The sequence below is a fragment of the Phyllostomus hastatus genome, unplaced genomic scaffold (assembly GCF_019186645.2).
Source record: "Phyllostomus hastatus isolate PE091 unplaced genomic scaffold, TTU_PhHast_1.1 phas_contig_17, whole genome shotgun sequence".
NCBI lineage: Eukaryota > Metazoa > Chordata > Mammalia > Chiroptera > Phyllostomidae > Phyllostomus > Phyllostomus hastatus.
Window position 1 is genome coordinate 14,412,570 of NW_025333664.1, and position 25,122 is coordinate 14,437,691.

The 25,122-nt window shown below is 55.9% G+C and overlaps 1 protein-coding gene across 1 annotated transcript; it reads left to right on the top strand.

Moving 5' to 3' along the window:
- Positions 1 to 12,849: 12,849 nt before the first annotated feature.
- On the top strand, positions 12,850 to 15,795 carry MAFB (MAF bZIP transcription factor B). Its single transcript, XM_045833409.1, has one exon. The coding sequence runs from the start codon at positions 12,860 to 12,862 to the stop codon at positions 13,829 to 13,831; it is 972 nt and encodes a 323-aa protein (XP_045689365.1). The 5' UTR covers positions 12,850 to 12,859; the 3' UTR covers positions 13,832 to 15,795.
- The last annotated feature ends 9,327 nt before the right edge of the window (positions 15,796 to 25,122 follow it).

The following is a 25,122-nucleotide window of genomic DNA, read 5'->3' on the forward strand; positions in this document are numbered from 1 at the left end:
TTCTGCCTTTGATTGCTATGAGATGCACCAGAATCAGCTTGACAAATTCAAAGAGTCTGGAGATGAAAGGTCCTAATCTCATTTGGGAGGGATTTGGTCTTCCCAGAAAAATAATTCTGAAGCCCAGAGAGGTTGAATGACTTGGCCACGGTCATGCAGTAAATTTACCACTAAGCTAGGATTAGAACTTGGGAGTCTCTCAAGCTTTGGGCTATTGTGTCAATATCCCTAGGTCCTTCTGTGCTCAGGTAGAGGGGATCGTCCCTCTACCCCTCACCTCCCAGGCCCCCCGAGTCATGCTCATTTTGGGAAGAACTCCTAGGGGACGAAGATGGACAAGCATGCCTGCCAAAGTCACAGTAGCCTTTTAGGGTTTGCCCCGCGGACCACAGACGTTCCCTTCTGGATCACCATTTTAGCCTAGGCTCGCTAACCTCCCCCTCCTGCAGGCATCCTGGGGACCGACCTTTGCTTTCCTTGGCCTCATTCGGGAGGCAAATAAAGGTGCAGAGCCAGGATTTGAATGCAGCTCTTCTGAAGAGTTCAGAAGGGCTGGAAGTGATGCCAGCACATTGGCCATGACTGTAGCCCTGCTTCCTGATGAGGGAAGCGAGACTCCAGAGGGTCAGCCACTCGGAGAGCTCACACAGCCTCAGGGGCTGCCTGCCTGTGTGGGCCAGGCTGTTCCTCCTGCGCCCGCCCGGGGAGGTTCACAGTGTGGTGACTGGTGAGCTCTGGGGTCAGGGCTGGCAGCTGGGGGGCTTTCCGTGCCGAGGGAGACAGCCCACAGTCTGTGGGTCCAGTTGGTCTGATTACAGAGGCCAAGTCAGTAATTGAAGGTAGCTTTGGGTTCCCTGAGCAGGATCCGGCGCCGCCGCTGGGGGCTCCGTTGGCGCCTTGGGCCCTGGGCATTCGCTAATGGACTGTGGCTGATCCCAGGACTGATTGGCAGCCCGCCCCAAGGCCCTTGGGGGAAACCTGGCAATTGTGGCCTCCAGCCTGGAGACACTGTCCCTTCTGGGAGGCGGAGGGTGGGGGCTTCTAGTTGGCGTACGCCAGGAGTGCCTCTGGGCCCCTGGGGTGAGGGGAGATGAACTGTCTCCCCGACATGTGCTGAGATGCGACACTCCGGTGGGCCTTCCAGCCTGTGAAATACAGACAGCTGTCAAAGTGCCGACTCCTCATCTCTCCCTGCTGCCTCCGCGCCCCACTCTCCTGGGCTACCTGGTGTGATGATGCTCTTCACCCCTGCCACAGCGGTAGGGGGACCACACAATGGGAGGGATGCAAGGTGTCCTCAGATACCACACTGGGAGGGGGTGTGGTCCCAAGACAAGCCAGGCAAAGGCACAGAGCAGGAATGTGCGGGGAACAGCGCGGAGGAAGGGAAAGGCGGAGCGTGAGGGAGGCGAGGTTAGCAGAGCAAGCCTTGAGAGCCGTGTGAACATTTCTGACTTGACCCGGTTGGCCGCAGGGAGGGCAGAAGAAAGGAATGTGGGGTCTGGCTCTTCCTTGAGCACATTAGGCAGGGTCAAAGGCAAACCCACAGCTGAAGAATCTGACTTTTTTCTAGGGCACCCAAAGTATTTATGTGCTTTGCTCATCACCCAAATTTTATTCATTTACCCAAAGAGTGTGAAAAAGGCGCTTTAGGAAGCTGCTATAAATCCAGTGCAAGTCACCATGGTAACCTGATTAACAGCTAAATTAAGTTCATGATTAAGAAGAAATAAATAAAAATAACTCTTCTCCTTGGCTGGGGCTACCCACTGGGCCACTGACAGCTGAGCAGATGCTGAGGCCTTGGAAAGCCTGGCCCTGGCCCCACTGGAGACGCTGGGGCTGGGGAGGGAGGCACTGATTGGCTCAGAGAAAGAAGCTGGTGTTAATGCTGCCTGGGGGTTGATGAGGCCCCTGGTGGTCAGGCTGAAGAGTGCAGGCTGAGCTGCGGAAGGCCAAAGCTTTGGTTTTTCACAAGGGAGCCGGGCTCTCCAAGGGTAGCTTCCTGATGCCTTGGACCACCCTTCATTCGCTTGAGTACCCATTCTATGTATTGCCACCCCTTCAGTGCCAGGCCCCATATGCTGGATGCTTGGGGCCCCAACATAACTCGGATCTGGTTTTCGGCGTGGAGGGGTGGTTGGGAGGAGGAGGGATAGTTTAGTGGTGGAATCAGATATAACAGATACTTCTGGGCACAGCATAATAAATGCACGGATGGAGGTCAGTATAAGGTTCTATGGAAACATGGATCAGCCAGGGAGGCTTCCTGGAGGAGGTAATGCTTAAGAAAAAGACAGATGTGAAGCTCCTGGAGACTGCCCACTTCAGGGGAATTTTCTGTTTGGACCTGACTGGCAGGCTCTTGGTACCCCAAGGCCAGCCTGGAATGGACTGGTATCAGCCCTGATGAGACCCAACGGGCCTTCCTGAAGTCTGTACTCACAGGGATCAGCAGCAGGACAGGTGGGTGCAAAGAGAGAAACAAGTCTCCCACTTACTTGTTCCAAGTCTCCCCCTGGCCAAAGCAGTTTAGTGCAGTGATGAGAGTCACTCCTTTGTCTGCCACCTGCCAGCTGTGGCCTCAGGCACTGACTTCATTGTCTGAGCCTCAGCCTCACAGTTTGTAAAATGGGGGTGATGGTAACAGCTCCTACCTGGTAAGGTGATATGGGAAGGCTCAGTGAGACGATGTAAGTGAAATGAAGCACAGTGCCTCACACGTGGAAGACGCACCGTAAGGTGCTTGCTCACGGTGGCCGTGGAAATGCACTGCTTAAGTTTCCTTTGAGAGCAATTGCTGTGGGGGAGGGGGCAGAGTTGACCAACAGCCTCAGCAGCCGTCAGGGCGGGCAGGCGGGTGGGCGGCTCCCCCACTGTGCTTGAGCTGAGGCTGCACTTCCTCCCAGTTGCTCTCAACCATCACTGATCACGGGGTTGGGAGGGCGGTGCTAGTGCCAGCCCATTGCTACACGATGTGGGGCTCCCAACAGGTGACTGGCCCTGGGGTGCCCCCCGGATCCTGGCTGAAACTTTCCTAGGACAGCACTGCAGTCGGAGCCTTGAGCCCCACACCCTTCCTCTCCCCTCTCCTCTCACGGAGGTCAGGCCTGCCCTGTGGTCTGGAGGCTCTGCCTGCCTCCTGCCCCCTCCCCCTCTATCCTTCACAGGTGTTTCCCCAGTAAACCCCTTGCATGTTTAACCTTGTTCTGGCATTTGATTCTCAGAAGACCCGAACTGACACAGAGGGAAGAGTCCCAGGGGTGGTGGCAGTGGAGGCAGGCGTAAATGAGCCCCAGCAGTAGGTCACGCAGGTGCCCTGTAGGTGGGAGGGCAGGGCCTTCAAAGACTCCATTCTGTCCCCGTGTCTGGTCGTCATGTGCCTCCACCACTGCATTGACCACAGTGGGGTGGAGTGTGGAAAGATCTGTTCCCGCCACGAGAAGATGAGCCTCTCAGTCTGTTCCCAGCACTTAGCTCTGCGGGCGGCCTCGGGCACAATGCATGCTCAGCCAGAGCACCGAGCGCCCCTGGGATCGGCACCTACCTTAAATTTTTCTTTGAATCAATTTTGTTTCCACTTTATTGTATTTTGAATTGCATCGCATTAGCTTACTTAAGCTTTTCAGTCCTTTGTTTTCCTGACAGAGACGTATACTCATAGACGTGAAAATCTTTACACCCACACAGAAGAGTGACAGCAGCTTTGCTTCATGGAGACCACACCTGCCAGCCAGCCCTTTAGCCTGTCCCCCCTCTGGTCCCACCCCCTGCCCTGCGGAGCCCTCCACCACCCGCTTCCTAGAAAGGGGCTCGGGGTCTCAGCTCAGCTGCACTAGATGAATCTTCTCTGGGTCCTCTCCTCCTCTCCTCCCACCTCTGGCTCCCAGCTTCTCCCCCTCGCCGCTCCCTCTCCCTGCTCGGCAAGATCAGGGAAGCTGCAAACCCAACCCTTACATCAAAAGGGAACTTGAAAAATACTTGGAGCAAAAACTGCTAACTGTGCATCCCTGCTCCGTACGGCTCTGATATTAAATCAGGAAATGGCACTGAACAGCCACTCCAAACACAGAAACAGGGGTTGTCAACACAGAAGCGAAAAGCAATCTCTAACGGGCAGAGGTGAAAGGGACCTGGCACAAGGCCGGGATGGGGGGCCGAGACCCGGGAGCAGATGGATTCCTGAGCCTGGCTCCTCTGTGCCGTATTTCAGCGTCCAGACGGGCCAGCTCACAGCGCCGGCCTTGAGTGTGCCTTGTCCCCATGGGGGGCAAAAGAACATGAAGCATGTTGCTCAGATACCTTTGGGATGTTCCTTTCCGTGTCTACACATATTTATTGAGCACCTACTATGTGCCTGACAGAGAACCAAAACAGATACCTGCCATGTGGAGATGATCTTTTAGCTCTTAGGACAAGCGGCTGACTCTTGGGCACGGCATTCAAGGCCCTTCACGTGGTGACTCCTGCTGACACTTGCAGCTCTATGACCAGGCTCTCTGAAACAGCATCTCAAGAGCCCAAGATGGTGCTCCGTGCCTTTGTTTGGGCTGGACCTGCCGCCAGGTCCTCCTACACTTCTCTATTTGAAAAATTTCTGCCTAGCCCCTGAAGCCTTAGTTAAGTGTTCCCTCTGCTCTGTAGCCTTATCAGCCAACTCCCCCCTTTCCCCTACCCCCACAGAACCATGGGCTCATTTGCTGGGGTTCACCAGCATGGTGGATGCATCTTCTTCATACTGCCTCTCCTATGGCATTGGGAAAGCTTGCAGTTCCCTGGAGGTGAGGACGGAAGCCATGCCCGCTCCTGCACCCTTTGCTCCCAGTGCTGGTCATAGAATGGACATAAACAGAACTGATACAAAAATGAGTAACCAATAACATCTATTGTGTGGCTGTGGGGGAAACAGATTACTTTCATACATTTCTGATGGGAAACTAAATGGGGACACTCTTCTTATAAGTTCATTTGACAGTATTAACATTACAGATGTGTTTGTCTTTCAATGCAGCGATTTCATTTCTTGCTATCTATTCCAGAGAAATGCTCGCATGCATGCAAAAAGGAGCATGTGAAGAGCTATTTGTCGTGGCATTGTTTGCAATAGTGAAAGATTGGGAATAGCTTAAATGTCCATAAATACAAGACAGGGTAAAAAACGATGGAGCATCCCTCGGATGGATTGCCGTGCATTAGTTAAAAAGAAAGAATCAGAGCTGGATGTATTGACACGGAAGTTGCTGAGTAAAAATAAAAAGCAAGCTGTAGCTCTAGACATAGATGTTAAAACCACATTGTTGCATTTTTTTTACAATGATAAAGTAGGCTTGTATAATTCATTTTTAAAAGAAGAAAGGGAAGAAAGAGATGGGATGACCACAGCAGCTCCTGGCTAAAATGAGCCTGAACTCCAGCACGGCCGAACAGTGTTCTCCCCTCCATCAGCCCCAGGCAGCAGGTCCCTGCAGTGGGATGGTGCCTGTACCCAGAAGCTTACTCCCCAAGCTGGGACGAGCGTGTGGCAGAAAGCTGTACCCCTAAGCCCCTGAGGAGCATCCAGACAGAGGAGAGGGAAAGACAGGAGGCCAGTGGGACAGGATCACGCCGACAGTACTGACTTACTCTGGGCTGGTGTTTGGTGTGAAGAGGAAGGAGAAGTTCAGGAATGATCGTTAACTAAGGGACAGGAGAGGGCTGGAAGGCATGCACGGAAGGCTGGAGGGTTCTGAGACATCATCCTGCAAGAAAGCATCAGTGTTTCCTAGCTGTTAACTTCCTTCCTCACTTCCTCCTTCCCTTCCTCCCTTCCTCTCTTCCTCCCTCCCTTCCTCCCTTCCTTCCTCCTTCCTTCTTCCTTCCCTCCTCCCTCCTTCCCTCCCTCTCTCCCTCCCTCCCTCCACAACTGTAATTAAGTTCCTCTGGGCTGGGCATTGTTTGGCCACCGGAGACACAGAGGCCACTTCGTTGCTGTGTCTTCCTTTTGGAGCTCACAGTCAAGTTCCATCCGGTTTCTCAAGGTGTGTTTCTCAGACCCCAAACATCGGAATTACCTAGGGAATTTACTGAAATACAAATTCCTGTGCTATATGAACACCTGTCAAGTCAGACTGTGGCTCAGGAGTTTGTGTTTGTAACATATTTTCTTCTTTGAAAATACTTGGGCCAGCTGACCAAAGCATTTCCTTGCCTTGTCCTGCATTATCTCGGAAGCCCTCTCCCCAATGTGAGGTCTGCCCAGATCAGCTCGGAGGGGAGAGGGACAGTGGCGCAAGCCCTGCCATACAGCTCCAGGGTGTGTGACTTCCCTAGAGTGACCAGGACCCGCCCCTGGCTCCTGGGCTCTTCTTCTGTCTCCAGTCCCCAGCATACCCCAGTCCCTCTGAGGCCTGGGCAGAGCCACAGGCCACCTTCTCTCTGGCTACGTTCTTCAGAGCCCGGAGACTGACTCGTGCTGGGGATGGTGTGGGGTGGGGGTGTGTGGCCTGTGCAAACCCTTGAGGAAGAACACAGCTCGGGCCGTGGAAGACCTTACAGAGGGGAGTGCATGCAGAGCATTGGAAGGGGGACGCAGTGAGAGGGGAGGTGGGGGAAGTTGGCAGGAGCAGACCATTCAGGGCCTAGAGGCCCTGCTAAGGAGTTTGGTTCTTCGTCCAAGTATCCAAGGAATTTGAGTTCAGCTTGGGAGTGGGGGATAAAGGTAGAATGATCAGGTTCATATAGCATGAACACTGGCTCCATTGCCCTATGGAGAAGGAGAGAGGCTGCCAAGGCCTCTGTGGTTTTCTAAGCAAAATAGGAGGGTGGCGTGGATGAGGGTGAAGGCGATGGACTGAGAGCTTAAGGCTGAGGGATAGACTGGTGACAGCTGGGCTGTGGGAGGTGAGGGCCTCAGCCCCAGGGAGCGTCGATAAGGTTTCAGAGTCTCTAACACTGGCCTTGGGGTCATGAGGAAGCAATGGTGGGAAGGGAGTCCTGTAGGTCATCCCGCACTGGCCTGGAGTGGCAGTGACCTTCCCATTAGCATTGACCCACTCCTCCTCCCTTCCACCCCCTCCCCCATTTAAGAGGTGGGTGGATGGGGGCTGAAGGTCAAAAAGGCCATAGGCAGGACCAAGGATCAAGGTCAAGATCAGAGGTCAAGCTGAGGCCAAGGGTAAAGGACAGGAGGAGTGGACTCTATAAACTTTGTTTCCTTTGGCTTGCTTTCTACCTTGGTTCCTCTCTCACCCGCCAGCCCCACACGGTCAGGGGAGAGGAGAGGGAATTAGAGGAGCCCAGGATGTTTGCCACCAACGAGAGGCATGTTTATCTCCATCCTTATGCCACAGACACTTGGCACTGGGCAGGGGCTCAGCCATGACCTGAACGGGACCAGCAAGTCTGTGGGGAGTTGGAGATCCTGGCCCAGGGAGCAGCTGGAGAACCGTGCTGACACCTGGGTGCCTGGGAAGCCTCCCTGTCTGGAGAGAGGTCACAAGCCTCACAGCGCTCAGAGTACGGGGGCCCAGAGGTCCAGCTCGTTGCCGCTGCTGCTGCAGAACTAAAGAAATCACTCAGTCTCGCAGAGCCTCCTCCCTTGGGTAACATGGGGATACTCCTCACCGAAGGGCAAACATAAGGACTAGATGAGTCGATAAAACTCTTAGGACATTGCTATACATCTGCATTTACCTGCCTGCCTGCCTATCTTCATAAAATAAGGAGTTTGGTTCTTGGTCCTGGTATCCCAGGATAAGAATAGTTGCTACCTATTAGAGCTGTGAGAACGCAGGACAAGGGAAGGGATAAAGGCTTTGCAAATCCATGTACACCGGAGAGTGAATATTCTCATAAAATAGCCCATCTGCATTGGAGGTGGCAATGTCCATCCAGTGTGTTTCTAACACAGCACGATCCTGTAGGAATAGAACGTAAGCCACGTATGTAATTTAGAATTTTCTAGTATTCACATTAAAGCAACGTGAGAAGAAGGTGAAAAAGTTTCAGTAAGAGATTCCTATTCCCAGGTGTGTGTGTGTGTGTGTGTGTGTGTGTGTGTGTGTGTCTGTATGTGTGAGGGGGGGAGGTCCCTCATGGGGGCTGGGGTGGGGGCGACCAGGAAAAGGCTCAGCAGTCGGGTAACTTTGGCTCCCTCCTGGGACCTGCTGCGTCTTTTGGATGCTGAAGGCCACCAGGACCCAGAAGACCAAGAATACTTTTTTGGAAGTACTGGGTTAGCTGGATGGCCATTATGTGGGCAGGGGACAGGGGAAGTAAGTGGCAGCTGCCTTTGGGAAAGAGGAAGAGAGAAAAATCTTGTCACGTCTTGGAAGCCACGGACCTTGGGAAGCTCGGAGGGAGAAGGAACGACAGACTCCCCCCTCCCCCCCGTCCCCCCCCCCCCCACTGGCACTGGGCCTGGGGAAAGGGAGCAGACCTCAGGGCTCTGTGGAACGGGCAGGTCATCCACATCTGGGCGATGCAGCCAGGAAGGGGGGCTTCTGGGGGTCACCCCCGGACTCTGGCTTCTCTCTGGCGCAAGACTCCCTGGGGCCCCTGGGACCACTGGCCTTCTTTTGGTCAGCGGGGTAGTCCAACCCTGAGACCCATTGGGCGCTAAGGCCCAGAGTTGAGGGTTCCCTGACTAGAAGTGTTCCGCGAGCCGCCCTGCATCCCCTCGCTGCCGCCACACCCCTCCCCCACCCCCTCACCACACCCTACACGCACGGAGACACCCACTCCCACACCGAACACCTGCAGCCCTCAAGAAGCCATGGGTGTACCGGCACCTTGGGGCTGAATGCGTGCGCCTGCCTGCCGGACCGCCGCGCTCCCCGGGAGTCGCCCGAGAGAGCGCACGGTGGGGTCCCTCTGAGTTAGGGAGTGGGCTGTACAAGGGCAGGCGGACACGGTGCGGCAAACCTCGAACCTGGGGGCTGGCAGTGGGCCCTTTGCTTCCTGAAGGAATAACTTCTCAGTCCACCCCCACCCTAAGAGTCTCCGCGGTAGCTCGGACCGCGGAGAGCCCCTTCTGCTCACCAGCTGTAGCTGAAGAATGCCAAGGCGTTGCGCCCAGGACGCCTCGCCTCTGGCCCCACCTGGGACAGGACAGGGGCCCCTTTAAGGTGAAAACTTCAAACTGGAGTTTCGGGCGCTAGAGACAACAGACTGTTCCATGGAGGGCTCTGGCCACCTCTGATCCCCCTGGGCTTCCCTTCAAAGGAGCCTGAGGACTGAGCGTGCCTCTCCAGTGTCTCCCTGACGCTTCTCCTCCTCGACTCCTCTTTCCCCACCATCCCCTCCCTTTCCGTCCCTTCTTCCCCCGACGCACCCTTCTTTTCTCTTAGGGGCGGGGTGTAGCCTCCAGGTACTGCTGTACACCCACTGACTGGGAGCCAAGCACTCCCATCCCCTCAGTCTCCAAGCACGGAGAGGGAGCCGCTGGCTGTGACTGCCGCAAGCAGAGGCCATATGGGTTTGGGTGCCAAGACCCTATGGCAGAGCGTGCTGCAAGAGCCGCGGTGAGGGAGGCCAGCCAATGAAGGGAGGTCCCCTGTCCTGCAGTGGCCTTCACTCCAGAGCAAGCTGGACTCTGTCTCCAGTTTCCAACATTTTTTTTTTTGGTGGAGGTGTTTAGGGGTGGGGTGAGAGAGGAGGGACTGGCCAGGCTGGGAGAGCGACAAAGAAACGGATTTTGGCGGGGAGGAGAACGTGGACCGAGGGATGGACAGAGACACTTCACTCAGAGCCCAGGGGACAGCACTGACCGCAAGGAAGACAGAGGCACAGGGACAAAGGGAACACGCCCGCCCACCAGACAAAGCGGGAGTTCTGGAGACCCTGAGACGGCGCTCAGCCCTCCAGGGAAGCGGGAGGTTGGGGACAGCAGAGGTGAGACAAGAACTCCTAGGGCCTCACACTCCTGAGACTCGGATCTCATTCTTCGACAGCGCGGGTCAGGCCGACGCAGGAGACGCAGGAGGGCACAGCCTGGTCCGGCTGCCTCAGCGCGGACTCAGGAGTCCACAGCATCAAGCTTCCCCCCCTCCCGCCCCCAAACTCCAGGTTTCATGCCCGGCCCGCGGGTCTGTTACGGCCCGGCATCTGGCTGGAGTTCAGCAGCACCGAAAGAGCCCAGTGAGTTCGTCCCGCCCGGGCCATCTCGAGACAGGACCGTCCTCTGCACAGACTCAGACGGCCAAGCAGGGTGGCCTCGAAACGTTCCCCTACGGGGCCCTGGGTCCGAGTGCGTGGTCACTGTGTGCGCACGACACAGGGATAGGGAGGGTACTTGTCCCCCGCGCCTACCTCAGGGCGCGGGCGGGCGGGGTGCGGGGGAGAAGCGCGGCGTCTCGGCCCAGACTCTCCCAGGAGTCAGCGTAATCATTTCCGCGGAGACCACGCTTTCTCGCAGAGGGTTAAAGACAATCTCTACCAACATTACATTTGCCATTGCCGAATCAAACCTTTCAGTCCAAATTTTGGTAAAAATATATTCACTTTATTAAAAATAGGCAGCCTAACCCTGGCTGGCGTAGCTCAGGGGATTGAGCGCGGGCTGCGAACCAAAGTGTCGCAGGTTCGATTCCCAGTCAGGGCACATGCCTGGGTTGCAGGCCACGGCCCCCAGCGACCTCACACTGATGTTCCTCTCTCTCTCTCTTTCTCCCTCCCTTCCTTCTCTAAAAATAAATAAATACAATCTTAAAAAATAATAGGCAGCCTAAAACCACATCCCACCTCTGCCTCACCGAAGGCGCAAGGGAATAGTTTTCAGGTTAATCGAAGGCAAACATTTTATTTTCTAACACTAAAAAAATCTGGTCGCGTCCACATTGGTCAGGTCCACCTGACCCCCACGGCGCGGCATAGTCCTGCTGTCCTGCGCAGGCAGCGGCTCCGACACACTCACCTGGTGCGCGCTTCTCCTGCCTTTCGCTGCGCGAGCCCAAAGCTGAAGCGCAGAAGGCGACGCGGGAGGCGGGTCGCGTCTCCGGGTACAGCGAATTTGCCATTTGTCCGATTCTGGCGCCTGGGCCCGGGCCTCGCTCGGGAGGAACCTCTTATCTGGGGCCATGCTGGACCGGAGTAGGCAGGGTGCGCAGTGCCCGAGAACTGTGTGGATGCCTAGTGAGGTGCGCTTCGGTCTTCCCGTCTGCGCTCTCAGAGTTCTCGTCTGACAACCCCGGCGCCCCCGGCTGCGGCGTTTTCACTTTCCGCCACCGGCTTAACTCGGCCCAGGACGTTCCCGCGCCCGGAGCTGCTGATTGGCATCCGCCCCACCACCCACCCATCCCCAGAGCTGGGCGCGGGGTTTCATGGGGGGCCATCCGCTAGGAACTCGCGGCTGAGTCCAAAGACGGGATTCCACGACCTGTGTGTAGCTCTAGGGGAACCGGTCCTGCGCTCCGGTGCACGCTCAGCCCAGCCGGATTCTGGGCTGGATTGGGTCGGGGCAGTTAGGAGGACTCAGCTGGGTCCGAGGCGTCGTCCAAGCCTTCCCGCTGCGGGCCAGGCAGTTCGGCGCGCCTTTGCGCACAGTGGCCACTTGGGGTCGCACTTTATGTCTGTTTGAGCCTCCCTGGCTGGCGGACGCCGGGATCTGCTTAATCGTTACAAAACGTTCGAACAAAAACAGGACTGGTTCTCCAGCAGCGGAGAGCCACCCGGAGCATCGTCCTGGGCTGGTCTCAGCCCCGCGCGTCGGGAAGCTCAGGGTTCTGTGCTTCTGGCTAGGGAAGGAGACTCGGCGCTTTTTGTCTGATTCTTTCCCTGCTCCCTTCACCTTATGCATTTGCGGGTGGGTTGAACACTGGGAGCGGCGGGGCGAGGGGAGTCCTACTGAGGACTGGGCCAGCGCACTCTCCAGGAAGGGAACGGCCCGGAGGAGGGTGGCCTGAGGAGGGTGCCCCGAGGCTGAGTTGGATTTTAACACAACTCCTGGAGCCCCAACTCACCCCTCAACACACAAATCTGCGCAGCCCTGCAGAAGCACAGGCAAGCGCGGCACCGGTACGGCCCGCCGCCGCGCAGCACACTGAGCGTCCCCCACCGGGCGGGGGGCTCTTGGGAACAAAGGGCCCGAGAGGTGTTGTCCCGGCTCTGGTTCTGAGCCTCCTTGGGGGTGACACGGACAGGGGTTGGGAAGGCACGGAGAAAGAGGGAGAAGCGCGCGCGCGAAGGGGAGGAAGCGGCCGCCTGGCCTAGAGGGGGAAGGCGCACGGAAAGAGAGCGGGCGGGGGCCGAGACTCAGAGGGTATGGGGGCTGGGCTTGGGGCCGGCAGTCCGAATCCGCTCCAGCCCTCCGCTAGGCCTCCTCCCCGGCTCCCCAGCAGCTCAGGCCGCCAGTCAGCTGACGCGGGGGGCGGAGGAGCTGTCAGGCGCGCCCCGCCCTGCGCCGCGGGGCCGCGGGTGCCGTGCTGCCATTGGCCAGCGCGCTGGGCCGCCTGGGCCCCCGCGCTCCAGTGACATCAGAAGGCGATAAAAGGCAGCCGCGGCGCCGGATCCAGCACAGCTGCACCGCCGGGCTGCGAGCGGCTGAGATTGAGAACCCAAGAGCAAGAGAGCTCGAGACCGAGCGGCAGACGCTTGCCCGGCGATTCCCCTCTGCACAGCTGCGCGCCCCTCTCGCTTCTCCACCTCTCCCGGCTCCGCCCGGCCCCGGTGCGGCCGCAGTCCCGAGCTCTGGGGCGGCGCAGGCAGCCTCGGTACTCTCCGGCGCGCAGCCGCGTCCCCAGACAAAGGCTTGGCCGGCGGCCCCGGCCCGCTGCGCCCTGAGCTCACCGCCTCCCGGGCTCGCCGCTCCTCGCCCCCGCTCCCGGCTCGGCGCGTCCCGGCCGGCTGCAAAGTTTCCCGGCGGCGGCAGCGCCTCGCGTCAGCGATGGCCGCGGAGCTGAGCATGGGGCCTGAGCTGCCCACCAGCCCGCTGGCCATGGAGTATGTCAACGACTTTGACCTGCTGAAGTTCGACGTAAAGAAGGAGCCTCTGGGGCGCCCGGAGCGTCCCGGCCGGCCCTGCACGCGCCTGCAGCCAGCCGGCTCGGTGTCCTCCACACCGCTCAGCACACCCTGTAGCTCGGTGCCCTCGTCGCCCAGCTTCAGCCCGACTGAACAGAAGACCCACCTGGAGGACCTGTACTGGATGGCGAGCAACTACCAGCAGATGAACCCCGAGGCGCTCAACCTGACGCCTGAGGACGCAGTGGAGGCGCTCATCGGCTCGCACCCAGTGCCACAGCCGTTGCAGAGCTTCGACGGCTTCCGCGGTGCGCACCACCACCATCACCACCACCACCCACACCCGCACCATCCGTACTCGGGCGCCGGCGTGACCCACGAAGACCTGGGTCCGCACGCGCACCCGCACCATCACCACCATCACCAAGCGTCGCCGCCGCCGTCCAACGCGGCTAGCCCCACGCAGCAGCTGCCCACCAGCCACCCCGGGCCTGGGCCGCACGGGGCTGCAGCGGCGACGGCGGCTGGCGGTAACGGCAGCGTGGAGGACCGCTTCTCCGACGACCAGCTCGTGTCCATGTCCGTGCGCGAGCTGAACCGCCACCTGCGGGGCTTCACCAAGGACGAGGTGATCCGCCTGAAGCAGAAGCGGCGGACCCTGAAGAACCGGGGCTACGCCCAGTCGTGCAGGTATAAACGCGTTCAGCAGAAACACCACCTGGAGAATGAGAAGACGCAGCTCATTCAGCAGGTGGAGCAGCTTAAGCAGGAGGTGTCCCGGCTGGCCCGCGAAAGAGACGCCTACAAGGTCAAGTGCGAGAAACTCGCCAACTCCGGCTTCAGGGAGGCGGGCTCCACCAGCGACAGCCCCTCCTCTCCTGAGTTCTTTCTGTGAGTCTTGGCCCGTCCCGGTTCCCGCCCTGGCCCCGGCCCGGACTCCCTGTCCCCTGTTCCCAGTCCTGGACTCCCCTGGACCCAGTCCCTGCCACAGCCCCAGCATTGACCTGTTTGACTTGAGGGAGAGGGAGGAAGGGCGCGCGGGACGCGGGCGACCGGAGGGCGCGCGGGCAGGCTGGGGACCTTGGCCAAGGAGAGAGCAGCGCGCACCAGCGCCGCCTCCTAGACTCAAGCAGAGCCAGAGACAGACGAGGGGGTGGGAAATCCCGGAGCAACTTTTCTTCTGGCTGGAGGGCGGCGAGGCATAGTCCCGAGGAGTCGCCAAAGTCGTCTGGAGACTCCTGGCTTTCTGAACTTTGTGCGGTAAGCCGGGGCAGCTACCTCGCGGCCCGGAGCGCAGTCCAGCTCGGGAAGAGAGCGGCGAGGAGAGGAGAGGGACCCTGGCGTCCTGGCAGGTGCGAGGCGAGGCTGAGCGAAGGAGGGACAGACGGACCTGTCTGTCCAGGGTCCAGAAAACACTGGCTCTCAGCCCCGAGACGCGGGCCGCAGTTAGAACATTCTGCGCGCAAATATCATCAGTTTTATTGCCTGCTCCATTACATAGAAAAATACGAAAATCTGCATTAAAAATATTAATCCTGCATGCTGGACATGTATGGTAATAATTTCTATTTTGTACCATTTTCTTGTTTAACTTTAGCATGTTCTTGATCATGGATCATAACCCCTTGTTTCTTTGGAGTGAGAAGGGAACGCAGTTCGCAGTATCTCCAGTGGCTGCTTGCCGGGTTTCAGTCCCAGCTGTCGGCTTGTAAATACCCGCTTGCCAAACCGCTTAGAGAACGTGGCAGCAAGCTGAGTGTCTTTGTTTGGGTTTAATATTATGGCATATTTTGTAAGTAAAAAAAAAATGGTTCTGGGCTTTTTGCATCAGAAAACAACTTTGTATTGGGCACCTTTGGAAGTTGCTTGTTTCCACTCCCTCCCCTACCCCCATTCGGTCCTCTTTTCCTTCCCGTTTTAGTTTTCAGTTTTGTTGGTTTTGAGAGAAAGAGGACCGGGTCCCAGATTGGGTCCCAGGGCAGGGCAGCTGTGGAGTTTCAAAGCCCAAAGGGCCAGGACCGTCTTTGCTCCCACCTTGTGTTATGGCAAAATTGACACCCCTAACCGGAAAAGAGAAGAAAACAGATCTTGTTTGCTTTTAACTGCAATCAGAATCACTCCAGGGTCCCTTCGCAACTGATTGCTGGAGCCGCTATGCCTGCAGAGTGAGCGGCTTCACCAGCTCGGGACACTGCCCGGTGGTGACCTGAACTCGTGTTGAACCAGCCCAGTACCGGTAACCCAAGCACTGGCAAGTAGCTTTGCAACTTTCAGGTGTGTTCCTTAGACCAACATGTTATATGTGTTTCTTTCCTTGCTTTTGAGCTATCAGGAGAGTTATTGGTGGTGTTCTCCCCCTCCCCTTCAGTTGTAGAGTAGTTATAGAGAAGACCTGGGTGTTTTATTTTTTTTTTGTTAGTTTGTTTTGTTATTACATTTTTTTCCTCCCTGCAGGTCAGTAAAAGGATTTCAGTTGCACTGACAAAAATACCAAAATGAAAGCATACTTTTTAGTTCCCATTTGAAATTGCTGGCGCTGCTGGCCGGATGCATTTTGAGTTTGTATTAGTTGATAAATTAACAGTAATAACACGATTGTATGAACAGCATGGTGCTTGCAGTTTTAAATATTGTGGATATTCGTCCTGCATCAGAAACAAGCTTTGGTTTTTACGGATTCAACTATGTTGAAGTCAAATTTGCTGCAACAAAAATTGTTTTTATTTCATGTAAAATAAGGGATCAATTTCAAACCTGGCTTATGATATGAAAATATTAAAACCTAGTCTATTGTAGTTTTATTCAGACTGGTTTCTGTTTTTTGGTTATTAAAATGGTTTCCTATTTTGCTTATTAAAACCATGGAAATGGTGTTTATTTAGAGGACTCTGCGTCCCGTGCGCCCGACTTTGACTTTCTTCTCTCGCTTTGGGGCCACTCTCAACGCCCCTGGCCAATGGAGAGACAGACCACATTCGAGCAGATCTCTCCCTTAAGTGTGTGAGTGTGTGTCCATGAACTTCGAACATGTTTTCTGCTTCTTACCCTAGGTGTATTACATATAGAACCGACCCCAGTCAGGAGCCAGTTTGAAAGGGGGTGTGAGGCACTTCTGCAAGGCTTTCAGGTTTGGGCATCAGGGCTGGCCTGCTGGCCTGGCCCCTCTGCAGGCAGAGCCCAGGACTCTGGGAGCGGCCACCCTGTTGGGGAAGCGGGGTCCTTCTGGCAATCAGGCTCGGCCAGCCTTGCCACTCTGGCCATCCGGCCTAGGCTGGAGGTCCTCAGCTTTGTCTGGCCCAGTGCATCTCGCTGGGACCAACTCAAGCTGCCCAGAGCTAGTGTGCTCGCTCAGAGTGGAGGCCTTTCCCTTCCCCTGGGGCTTGTGGAAGCAGGTGGAATCCAGCACCAGGTGTAAGACCCTTCAGACAGGAAGTCCCTCGCTGCCCAGGACGTACCTGCGAGTCAGACCTGGAGCCCACTGCCTCACAGAAGAGTACTGCGTGGCTGGATCGGGAGTTCTGTGGCTCCCCAGATTGGGGTTCAGAGGGGGTTTGGAGCATCGGTCTGGTGCAGCAGCTCCGGCCGCTCCAACCGAAGCCTGGTAGTCCCAGAACCTTCCCTTTTCCAGGGAAGGAAACCTTCCACTTAGAAGAGCAGTGCCTGCCTAGGAGGCCCCAAACCCCTCCCAGCCTCCTGGGAACCTGTCTATAACTCAGGATTGGCCTCAGACACCTCTGAGAGTCCGAGTAGGACGCCTGCCCACCCCAATCCGAGAACAGTTCTCTGATTCCGAGGGGTTTCTGGTCTCTTTGGACCCAACATCTGCAGTCTGGGAGACTCAGCCTTTCAGTCCTGTGGTTGATGCTCTGGCCTGGAGTTCCTAATGTGGACTCCCAGAGCCCGCAGGGAGAGTGCAGAGACCCGAGCAGCAGTGCCCCAGCCAGGAAGTAAAGCTGGGAAGAGCCTTGCAGGAGGAAGAGGGGAGAGAAGCAAAACTATCTGGGAACAGATTTTGGCATGGGTCCCTGAAGGCCTGGGGCGGGCTGGGGGGGGGGGGTCGGGTATGGCAAAGAGAAGGGGAGGTCCCAAAGAGTAAGGGTGAAAATAATAACAGCAGTAATTTACATTTATATGGCACGTCGGTGTTGTAGGAGAGAAATCAAGAGATTCCAGTTGGAATTAAATTCTGAGTTTATTTCACCAACCCAAAGAGGCACCTGGCGGAGAAGCCTCGGACGGTGATCTGGGGCGGGGAGGAGACTGAGTCTGAGGCTGAGGGCAGCTGCCCGTGCACCCACTGAGGAAGGAGCCAGGGGTTTGGGTGGTCGGGTCGTCGGTGGGCAAGTGCACACGCACAGAACTTGCTAAGAAGAGGCTCACTCGTGCAAGCGTCTCCCCTTTGGCGTGAAAGAGGCATCAGGCCGGGGAGCGCTGTGAGGCCGCAGGGACCGGGGTTGAGGACCACAAACAGCTCCAGGGGGTGGGGGCTTGACTCCCTCTGGAACCATCTCGAAGAGACTGGTGTCCTCCTCCTCCCGAGTCACCTGGACTCCGTGTGGGAAAGGCCTCAGGGCTGGGGCAGGTCACTCAAACTCCAGAGCACAGCTTTTCCTTCCTCAGAGCAGAGAGACACAGACACTCGGACCAGAAGGAGGTGGTGGCTCAGGCCACTTCGGCGTGACCCACTGTGTCTCTGAGGAGCCGACCACCGGTCCCACAACACGAGTGACACACTCGCACAGATACACAGGCACCCGCGCCCCGCACCCACATTGATGCCCTGCAGGCTCTGCGAGTCCACATTTGAGTACTAAGCCGCCAGGGGTACATGCAGGCGAGAGCCGGGCAGAGACGGCAGAGCCCGGGAGGAGGCCGAGCCCTCGGGAGCCTCCAGGGCGGGCTGGAACAGCAGGCAAGCCCTGGCCACGTCTCGGCCCGCAGCCTGCTGTCCCAACCCGCCGCCACGCCGCCGACCCGGCGCCCACAAGCTCAGGAAACAGCGAATTGAAACCAGAGGCCCCCCAGCTTGTCCTACTCCAGCGGCGCCCTGCAGCCCGCCGCTCCCGGTGGGTTCCCGCCGCTCTCCGATGCTCCCGAGCTCCTCGCAATCCTCCACGACCCCAGGGAAAATCTCCCTGAGCCAGGAGTCTGCCAGGCTAGCCCTGGTCCCACGTAGACAGCCTGGCGCCTGCACTTGGGGACGCCGGCGTGCAGAGAGAGACACACGCAGACACCCCGACGCTCGCAGGCCCAGAGACCGTGGCTCCATTCCAGGCCGCGTCCCTGGTGGGGGCGGCCCTGGTCCAGTGCGCGGGGAAGGCCGCCTCCTTAGACCCTCGGGTCTCACGGTGCGCAGGAAGCTGTGCGGGCCGGGTTAGCCGTGTCACCCTCAGCGCAGCGGGTCGGGGACAGTGCTAGGCGCAGCTCGCGTGCGCGCCGGGTAGAGCCATCAGCTCCCCTCTCGCGTCCTTACTTTGCCATTTCCCTTCCCTTCGTAAACTCTTCATTTCAAAACACTGTCTCCCTCCGTTTACAACCCCCACCCCTTCTGCCTTTTATCCCGGCGCTGCCTGGCAGGGGCCGGGGTTGGGGAGCTATGCGAGGGGGTTCTGAGGTGAGTGGTAGGCGTGAGTTGCCGGGAAAGGAGGGAGGTGAGGGTCCGGCGTCCCTGGAGCTGCCGTGCAGCAGCAGGACGAGGGCTGGCCCAGCCTCCCAGCCTTACCCGCCATCCTTTCGGGCAGGGCTGGCTGGGATGGACAGGGAGTGAGGTCCCTGCTGGGAGAGAGGGAGCAAATCTTGATCTCCGTGAAGGGACCTCTGGGGAAACTGGGGACCCCGGAACTAGATCCCTCCTTCGGACACAGCCAGGCTTGCTTCCGTCTGGGGTCTCTGTGCAGAACAACCGTCTTCCTCGTCAGAGGTGCCCACCTCCCTCCACCCCTCCCGCGGTGCCTGTCCCTGGCCTCATCCTCCACTCTGGCTCGCAGTGGGAGCTGCCTGGAGCCACAGCAGATGCACCAGAACGGTCACTTGACTTCTTCCGTGACCTAGAGCCACAGCTTCTGCTACACCAGGCAACCCCGCCACTTCCTCAGCTCCCCATCGCTACTCCTCAAGTTCTCGCCAGGCCCGAGGAAACAGCTGGGTTTAGAGGTTCAACTTGTTCCCTTGCAGGCTTTCAGATGCAAAACCCACTTCTGAGCCCTTCTGTTTTCAGAAAGGAAAAACCCTGAACTGGATTCTTGCATAACCCTTCCCTCCACAGCCTGCTGTCTGGTGGCCTGGCCTCGAATCCCAGAGATAGTAGTGTTTGGATTTGTTATGTAAGGAAGGGAGGATTAGAAGTTTGCTCTGTCCCTCCTCCCCCCCACCAAAATAAAAGTCCTAAAATGGCGAGACCGGTAGGCACAGTCTTATCAAGCAGCAGCCCTTCTGAAAGAAGTCAGTCTGGTTAGAAGAGCTGCTGCTCCCGGCGCCCTACTCTCGGGTGATATGCCAGCTTGCAGTGAAGGGACAGTCTGGTGTCCAGAGTATCCCTGGTTCTCAGAAGCAGCCACCACTAGGGTTTCCCAGGGTGGAGCTTACCTGGCCCAGAGGACAGTCTCCTGTTGGCGAAGGCAGCTGTTGCTGGAATTGCATCCTGTCTGTAGTTCCTACCCCTGGGAGCAGGGGCCCAGGCCTCCGAGAGCACCACCGTCACCTGGGGAGCACTTGCTCTGCGATCACTGTGCAGCTTGACTGTGTTCGACACGGGCTTTCCATGCCTTACATGTCTTCTTAATGTCTTATTACCCTTCCCCACTGTCCTACACCTGTTATCTTCAAGGAGGTACGGAGATAAGAAGAGCGGAGCTAACTGTTCTCACTCGGAAGAAATTAAATATATGAGGTAAGTTGCCACTCCAACTTGGAAAGCCACCTAAATTATTCATAAGGGTTTGTTCCGAAGCACACCTCAGTTTTAGCTGCCTCTCTGTGTTCTTTGCATGTGAAGTTACTTTCATGTAAAACAGCAGCCGCTCATTACACATTCCTTTTTATTTGTATCAAAAAGGGATGATGTCCTCCGCCTGGAGGGGCAGCCACAGAAGCAGCGGGAGGAGGCCTGATACTTTGTGGAAGGAGCCAGTCTCGGTGTGAGAAAGGAGCTGAAAGTCCACAGATCCAATATTTATATTGTTGTGTTTTCTTTTCGGAGCTGTGCATTTGACCAGGGCTTGCATTTCTTTTAGTAAATGGACAGGGGTGGGGAGGGGGCAGTGGGAGGGAGCCTACTTCAGAGCTGGGGAGAGCAAGATAGGTGGTAGGTCTGGCCCCGGATGCCATCTGGAATCAGGGGCCCAGGCTGCCCTGAGCTCACTCCCGGTCTCCTTGTTTCTTCGGATGTGTCACTTTCACCACCGTGACGCGGTCAGGGTGACCTGCACCTGTGGCCCAAGGTGGAGAGGCTGTGGGCCTGGGCTGGGCTGGGGACTCAGCTCTGCCTGTCCTGAATGGGCAGCTAAGGGCTGCACTTCCCAGCACAGGGCAATGCGTCTGCCCTCCTTTGTGTCCTGGGAGTCTGAGCCTGGTACATGTCCTTTTCCACAGACACGGGGCAAGCAGGTCACAGAGCACAGGAGGTGTGGCCAGTCACTGGGACATTTCACTTAAGTCTCTGAAGTGTGAGCTACTGTTAGCCACACAGGTCAGAGATGGAGAAACAAGGCCTGGAGTGGTCCTCTCTTGCCTAGTGTCACCCAGGGGAGAATCTAGAACTCAGTTCCTTACCTGATTCCAACATTTGCATTTTTGCCGCCAAACTCTGCAAACCCATTCCCCCTTATTTGAAATATTTCAGTGGGGGGAGAGCTGGGTTGGGTTGGGGGGGGAGTATGGAGGGGTGAGACATAGCCCTTTTGGAGGGCAGTTTCATTTCTTTTTTTTTTTAAGATTTATTTATTTATTTATTTTTAGAGAGGGAAGGGAGGAAGAAAGAGAGAGAGAGAAACATCAATGTGTGGTTGCTGGGGGCCGTGGCCTGCAACCCAGGCATGTACCCTGACTGGGAATGGAACCTGCGACACTTTGGTTCGCAGCCCGCACTCAATCCACTGAGCTACACCAGCCAGGGGCAGTTTCACTTCTAATTCCTTTTGCAGAGGGTAGTCGCTCTCCTGGGGTATGCTTAATGACCCGCAGACACAAGGCTCCCTGGCCAGGCACAGGGGGTGGGGGGGTGGGGGTGAGGCCTTGGGTCTTGCACCTGTGTGGTGGAGGGCGGCCCGCCCGGGCCTTGTTGGCTGGGGACATTGGTGCTGTTCGTGATTAATCAACAGTCCTCTCACCTTTCATCTGTTCTCAATTGATCTCTCTAATAAATGTTCATAATTACCAGAGCAAGCGTTTATAGAAGATGCAGCCTCTAGGTGAGGCCGTTTTGGTGGAATTACCCGTAGCGTGGCTGAAGCTGTTTCTGGGGTGCTATTGAAGCTTGGACCTGCACAGAGATGTGCTGGCACTCCGAGGGCAGGTGCACACATGTGTGTAGCACAAGCTCACATGCATGTGATGCACACACATTTACATGCAGAATCCATATGCACTTGTTTGCTATATACAGGGTGGGGCAAAAATAGGTTTGCAGTTGTGAGTACGTGAAACAGTTTATTCTTGTGCTGTTATTATTGTATTATCTTCCATACAAACAACTGTAAACCTGCTTTCGCCCCTCCCTGTATGTACTTTCATAGTCATGTGCCATCACACATGCATTACACATGTACCCACACACATGTATTCATGCCCATGTGTATGCATGTCCCAATGACCACACACATACACTTCCACAGTGTGCATGCAATGAGCACAATTTTGCACAAACTTGTATGGATTTATACGCACATCGGAACACAACCGATCACATGTGTACACACTCTCACAAAGCGCATATGGGTCCGTGCACACCCTCATTCACTCACATGCACAAACATGCACACGTTGCGTACTGAACACCGGTCTTCACATCCATTCACACAAGCACCGTCTAACTAGTGGAGTGTGGCGGCGGTGGGGTTAATGGAGGCCCAGACTCCCATAAATATTTATATGAAGCACTCAAGTTCTTAAAGCAGAGACAAGCCTCTCCCCACCAGTCCCTGTAAATCACGCAGCTAAGGCGTGTTACCTGTCAGATCCAGGGCTCTGTGATCCGGGACTTGCTCCCTGCGGGTGGCCACGTACGTGCGGGAGCACACGGCCCTCTCCACACCTAGCCAAGCATCCCGGCAAATGCACCAGGGTCGGTCCCCACTCCTAGGATGCTTCTGTGAGCAGCAAAAGAAAGCATTTCCACGTGGCTGCAAGTGCAGGGCTGGGGGTGGGGGGGAAGCAACGGCTTTTTGTGAATATCTGAGACTTGGCCTCTCCCGTGGACACAGAAGTTATCCTAGAGGGTCTGGGTGAGAAGGTGGGTGCCAAGGAGGGCTGGGGGTCCTGGGCTGATCCAGGTTTGCTGCATCAGGGACTCCAGCTTCTGAAGCTGCTGTCATCTGCAAAAGTCTGGGTCCCAGAAGCCTACTGAATTGCAGCTGCTATAACCCTGTGCTCAGTGAAAGTTCTGCTTCCAGTCCTGCCACATAAGGTCATTCATTCAATCATTGAGCAAATATTTGTTGTGTGTCTTCTATATGCCAGACTCTGTGCTAGGGTGCTGGCAATGCAACAATGAGCAAAACAAGAAAGAATCCACACACACAAATCCGCATGGAGTTTATAATCTAATAGCATTATGAGACAGCAGTTAGATAGTATACAAATCAGTGTACAATTCCAAAAGGAGATAACTGGTATGGGGAAAATCAACCTGGCCCTCTATGAGCATCTATACTACAAGGAAGCTGACATAGGGAAAGAGTGGTCAGGGAGGGCATCCTGGAGGAGGTGATGTTTGAGCTAAGATCTGAAGGCTGAATAGGAATTGTCCAAGTCAAACAGGTAGAGGAAGAACATTCTAGATGGACATTTCTTTTAGTCTTAATTAATTGTAAGACAAGTGATCAGGACCTCTGTCTCCTCCTGAGTCTCTCCCCCTCTACTTTCTTACCTCCCTCACTCTGTTCCCACCACACTGGCTGACTGACTGTTTCTGGAACGTGTGTCAGATCCTTGCGTGACCTGTTCCCTCCGCCTGATCACTGTTACCCCAGGGGAAGCTGTGGCAAACTCCCTTATGTCCTTCAAGTCCTTGTTCGGACCTCACTGCCTTGTGAAGGCTTATCCTATCTGATCTGGCAACCTGCCCCCCCAGCCCCACCCCACCGCCCCCCAGCCCTCCCTGGGCACTCACTCCTGACTGGCCTTATTCTGCTCTGACATTTCTTTTCTTTTTCTCTTTTCCTCCTGCAGCACTAATCTCCTCAGAACCCTGACTGGATCATTTATTTATTTAACAATTATTTTTTGCCTCTTCCTGCCAGCACGTACACTGTGAGAGGTCGAGGTCTGATGACTGTCTTGCTCACTGATGTGCTTAAGCATCATGAATGCTCACAGGCACTTAGTAGGACCTCAACCACCCAGTGACTGGTTGAACGATTGTGTAGAGTAGAACACATTTAAAGGGAAAAGGGGGGATGTCTGTGAAAGCATGGCGTTGAGGTCCTGGCTCACTTGCTCTATTTATCTATCTGTCTATTCACCTATCAATTATCTCTCTTATAGCTACCTAGATTTTTGGTGCTCTGTAAAATGCATGCTGTTAAAAATTGTTTTAAAGGTTGTTTGTATATCATTCTTTCAAATCTTGCCTATGTCAGCGGTGCACTTTCACACACACTTCGGTGTCTGTAAGGAGAAGGGCTGACCTCCGAAAGGAGAGGCAGGTGAGGGAGCGCTGGGGTGGGGCAGCGGGGGGGGGGGCGCGTGCCAGGGGGGCCGAGCAGAGCTCAGTCTCGTTGTTGCTCCCCCTGCATGCCTGGTGGGTCTTTGGAGAGAAAAAAGCGGGGATGGTGGTGGTGGTGGGTGAGTAGACAGGGGTCTTCTTGGGATTCTGAGGGCAGGAACTAATTGGCGTAACCAGCTTCCCTCCTGTTGCTGCCCACCTTCCCTGCTCCTTGCTCTGCTCTCATGCAGCAACAAACAAAATGAAGCACCACAAAAGACAAACAAATAAAAAAACTCCTTCTCCCCATTACATGCTGAGCTGAGAAAGCCTCCTAAATACGTTGCCCCTCCTGACAAGTTATGTTTAAAAAAGACATAATGTCTCTAAATCCAACATTTGTGGTGATTTTTTTTTTTAAAGAACATACTTCACAAATCAACAGCTCTCTTGTTTTAAGCAATTGCTAGGGTTTGGAGAGCAGGCTGCTTGGTAAACACACTTTGTAAACATCCAGAAAAGATTGTATTCAGTGTCCTCAAGTCAAAATGAACCTTCCCCTAGCTCCTTTCTGTTTCACTGATTCAGGAAGAGGCGCTCTAGCAGCTGACTGCGGAGGGAGAACATTTCTTCTGGGTGATGGTCGTGGCTGAGAAATCAAAGCCCACCTGTGAGCAGCCCTCCCCACCAACCCCCCACTCCCCATGCCCCGTGAGGGGTGCCCCGTGCACTCCTCATATGACTTTTGGCCCTTTACTTCACACTAGGGGGGATCAGGGGTCAATGTCACTAGGCCCATTTCAGAGCTAGGTAAATAAAGTCAGGGAACCATGTCTTCAGGCCCAGCAAAGGATGTGTGCCCCTAATGCCACTGGGCCCTGCAAACTCCTAAAAGTCCTTGTTGTTCCACGTCTTGGGGACCAGAGCTTATTTCTTGGGGGCAAGTTCTGCTTGCATATCGTCTCTCTGATGCACCCCTGGCTGCTTTATCCACTCCCACGCCTCAAACTGGAATGCCCCACTTCTTTCTTGGTCCATTCCTAGAGTCCTCCAAACTTGTCTTCCAGGCCCCACCCTACCAGGGAACCTCCGATCATGCCACTCACTGTCTGGTCTGCAAAAACAAGTCCCCGGTTTGTCCCCACCTGAGAGGAGAGCACTGCTCTGGATTTCAGTTCCGTCTAGACTGTGGCTTCTACCATTCAAGAGTCTGAGCCCGGATTCAGAGGCAGTTTGGGGAAGGTCAAAGGGCAGGACTGAAGCCCAGAGGCCCCTGGAATTTCGGCCCTGGCCCTCAGACATCTGAAGGGAACCTGTGTTTGTCT

Excerpts from the sequence above, each read along its gene's own strand:
- MAFB (XM_045833409.1), top strand. The coding sequence starts at position 12,860 with ATGGCCGCGGAGCTGAGCATGGGGCCTGAGCTGCCCACCAGCCCGCTG.